This window comes from Phanerochaete carnosa, assembly GCF_000300595.1.
Source record: "Phanerochaete carnosa HHB-10118-sp unplaced genomic scaffold PHACAscaffold_7, whole genome shotgun sequence".
NCBI lineage: Eukaryota > Fungi > Basidiomycota > Agaricomycetes > Polyporales > Phanerochaetaceae > Phanerochaete > Phanerochaete carnosa.
Genome location: NW_006767634.1, coordinates 377633 through 381066, shown reverse-complemented (window position 1 = coordinate 381066; position 3434 = coordinate 377633). Strand labels below are relative to the sequence as shown.

General features: G+C 53.1%; 1 protein-coding gene across 1 annotated transcript; it reads left to right on the top strand.

The window, feature by feature from the left end:
- Positions 1 to 42: 42 nt before the first annotated feature.
- On the top strand, positions 43 to 453 carry PHACADRAFT_197466 (uncharacterized protein; the record flags this gene model as incomplete). Its single annotated transcript, XM_007397682.1, has 3 exons — positions 43 to 48; positions 107 to 156; positions 213 to 453. The coding sequence occupies 3 exons, from the start codon at positions 43 to 45 to the stop codon at positions 451 to 453; spliced, it is 297 nt and encodes a 98-aa protein (XP_007397744.1).
- Between the last annotated feature and the right edge of the window lie 2981 nt (positions 454 to 3434).

The window sequence follows — 3434 nt, the reverse complement described above, 5'->3', positions numbered from 1 at the left end:
TGTCGTCTGCAACATTGGTAAATAACCCACTTCTTACAGAAGATGCGAGTATCTGACGAAGGGCTTGTTTACAGGTCTGCAGCTGATGAAGCTGTCTGGCGGGAAGTTTGTCGCGGCGACGCATCGCGTGAACACCCTGGGGATTGACACGGATCGGTCAGTGTACCCCGCCTACTCAGCGTTCCCGCTTAACTAACCCTACGCTCGCATAGCTACACCATTCCATACGCGCTCTCCACTCGACTCGAGAAGCCTGTGGTGCCTCTGCCGAAGTTCTCACTCGGTGACGCTACCAAGTACGATGTTCCTCCGAATCCCAAGCTTGTGAAGCTGCTAAGCGTTTCGGACCCGCTGGTACGCGGCGGTTACGCCTGGCTGACGCTATTCCCGGCGGCTGCGAAGAAGCTGTACCCGAAGGAGTGGGCTGAGGCTAAGGAGATGGGTATCCTCTGAGTAATGATCGTACTATCTATTCATCTTCGTGGTTAGAAATTGTATTGCTATGTTGTGCTTTGTACCTGTACTTCCACGTGTCCATCCTCCAGTGTAATATCTCGCGAATTACGCGTACAATACATCATGAAACAGCAGCTGACTATGGAACAAGGACGTCTACTACCACGAACCACTACACGCGCGAAGCTCAAGTGCGTCTGGCATCATAATACGAGGGGTTTTAATCTCAACCAGGCCGCGGCCGTAGATTAGTTGATTGTTATTAGATGCCAGAGGTAGCCAGTGCGTTCCTAGACCTCGCGGGTTAAGACTAAGAATATGGATTGGCAGGGGCCACCACAGTCAATGTGAATGTACTCCATGTTGTCAGGTACGTCGCAGTGGCGGCACAGAGCACAATTTTCGAGGTTTCCTTCTGCTAGAAACTGTCTACTCAGTACGCTTTGTGCACGTTCTTCCAGAGCCAGTACGCCCAGACCCTTCTCGAGAAATCTTTCCCTCGAAGAGCGCGCCATATCGCTGAGTCCCGGCAAGAAGATTAAGTATAGACCTACTGGCAACATCATAGATTGTACAGGGGATTCTTCTGTGGGATAGTTTTCAAATAAGAAAGAAGATACGCTGGAGAAGGTGGGACCCTCCTCAGCCGATACGCATGTTCGCTGACGTGCACGCATGAGCTAATACGGGCACAGCCTTGAGCAAAAGGTGATACACACATGTCCGAGAGCACGCTGCGCACCAGGCCCTGTATCCTCGCCAGGTGTTGTTGTGCGACATGGGTGCTATTTCTTAACTCATCCTGGGGATTTTGCTCGCCTGCGGCTAACGAAGTGTCGGGTAGAGCTAGAGAGGCAAACGGCAAGAACCCAGGTGAGACGTTGCTAAGGTCCAAAGGCCCGTATAGCGATGTTTGGCCGCTGGATGTCGAAAACCAGGTTGTGGTCGGCGGGGAGGCCGCACTGATGGCGGGGTTGATTAGCGCCTTCCCGAAGCTCATGACCCCGGGTACTTCGCATCGCTCACCGCGGCGTAAAGGGACAGCACGATGATATACTCTGCAAGCCATGCTGACAGGGGGGAGCGATTATATCACACATATTATGGCTGTCCTCATAGGGGGTGCTCAGACGAAGCGACCTGAAGAGATAAGGGCGGAAACATCGGGGCCAGGCTCGCGAATGTCATTAGCTGTCCAAGACGCTATTGCCCCTCCGCTAGGGTGCGAATACGAACCTGCCGCATGCTACTTTACAAGGGTGCTGCTTGCAAAAACCAGGCATGTTGTGATGGCGCCCCTGGCTAGAGAGAAGCGAGGGGATCTCTGTTACTGTTAGAGTACCAACACTACTAAGTCGAATGTTTAAACTGCCATTCTATATCGCCCACGCCAATATGTAGAATAACCAAGAGTAAGAGTTGTACAAAACTTGGGACTGTGTCGTGTATCGGCCGGATCTTCGCGATGAGCAACGAGAGCAGGGCGAAGACCTTCAAGTTGTATGTGCGTCCCATCTCCGTTCACATCTTATTCGCGAAGAAACCGTTGTTCGAGATGACGGAGGAGCCTCTAAGTAACCCGGCAAGGGGTGACAGGTTCCCCGTCCGCTCAAACATGAGAGAACCTGGCGCGACCTCGGCCTAGGACAGCTCGTGCATACAGAGCTGAATGCTGGACAGCAAGTAGAGGATCGCGAGCTAGGTGACATGCTTGCCCTTGTCTAGCTTCTTTGTGGTCGCAAAGTCGTCCGCGTCGCCAGCGTTGCGGCCGCCAAGGTAGTGTGGGCCACTGGCCTAGCGGACAGCGAGGTGAGATACTCGACGACAATGCTCGGGTGCTTGACGACATTAGTATTGATCTGGTCTTTGCCACACCTGACGGGACGCAGGTTCTACCCTCGTCCAGCATTGCGCTGAGGAGCCTTATCCTTGCCCCAGAGATGTTGCGGTGTTCGTCGTTGAGCCCTCGACTTGGAGCTCACTCGGCTCGAATGCGGCGCAAACTTCGCCGGGATCGAGCGAGGCGATGTGGAGCATGGGACCTCGGCAGCATTATTCCGGAGTCACTTCTCGTCGTGACCACCAGCGTTACGAACGATATTTTGAGTGTCGTAAGTTAGATGCGTCCGCCCTACCAAACATAAGGTTGGCTTATGAGTAGTGTCAAAGAGAATTACGGAAATAGCCTGGTCTCGTTTACGCTGAACCCAGTCCCGAGGACGTGATAAGGCGCACAATAACGTTCGAGGATATCCGAAAACTCGGACACAGTACCGACCAGAGACGGACGCGACAAGCGCGTGCAGCCTGTCCGACTGTAAGCATCACGGGGCGCCGCAGCGATGCTACGCCAGAGTTGAGTGATGAGGAAGTTTGAATTGAACGAGTACGTGATGCGCCGCCAGAGATGGAAGCGTATGGACCATGAGGTGCCGCAGCGACGTCAAGGCAGAGCTGCGCGGAAAATTTCAGGTTGGATGAGTACGCGGTGGGCACGCGGCTTTGCCGTTTGAGCAGGTTGTACAATCGCAGGATAATGATGTACGGCGCGACGTGGTCAAAGGTGATCCAACCTAGGAACTGTGAACGAGAAACTATCAGACGGTGTTTAATCCTGTCGAAGACGCTGTGAAAGAAGTTGAAATAGTGGAGAGCGGCGACTGGAGTTCCCTGTCGACGTGGATGTGAACATCAGACAAACTATGTCATCCGACGAGACGGGGCGGGCTGCCATGGGACCTAGATCGAAGCTAAGTCATCAGCATCGATGAGATACTTGATATTACGTTGGAGATAAGAATGAAGCGTCAGAAGATGCTTAAGATATGGTTAGAGTGGCTCAGGCGCAAAGGCGACGGCCAGACGGATATTTCAGCTATGCGAATGCTGCGGTCACCCGCGACTTACAAACGAGGCCACTATGCCATTTGCAGAAGACGCACCCAGGACATGTGAACATGACATTTGTCGTCTTCAAA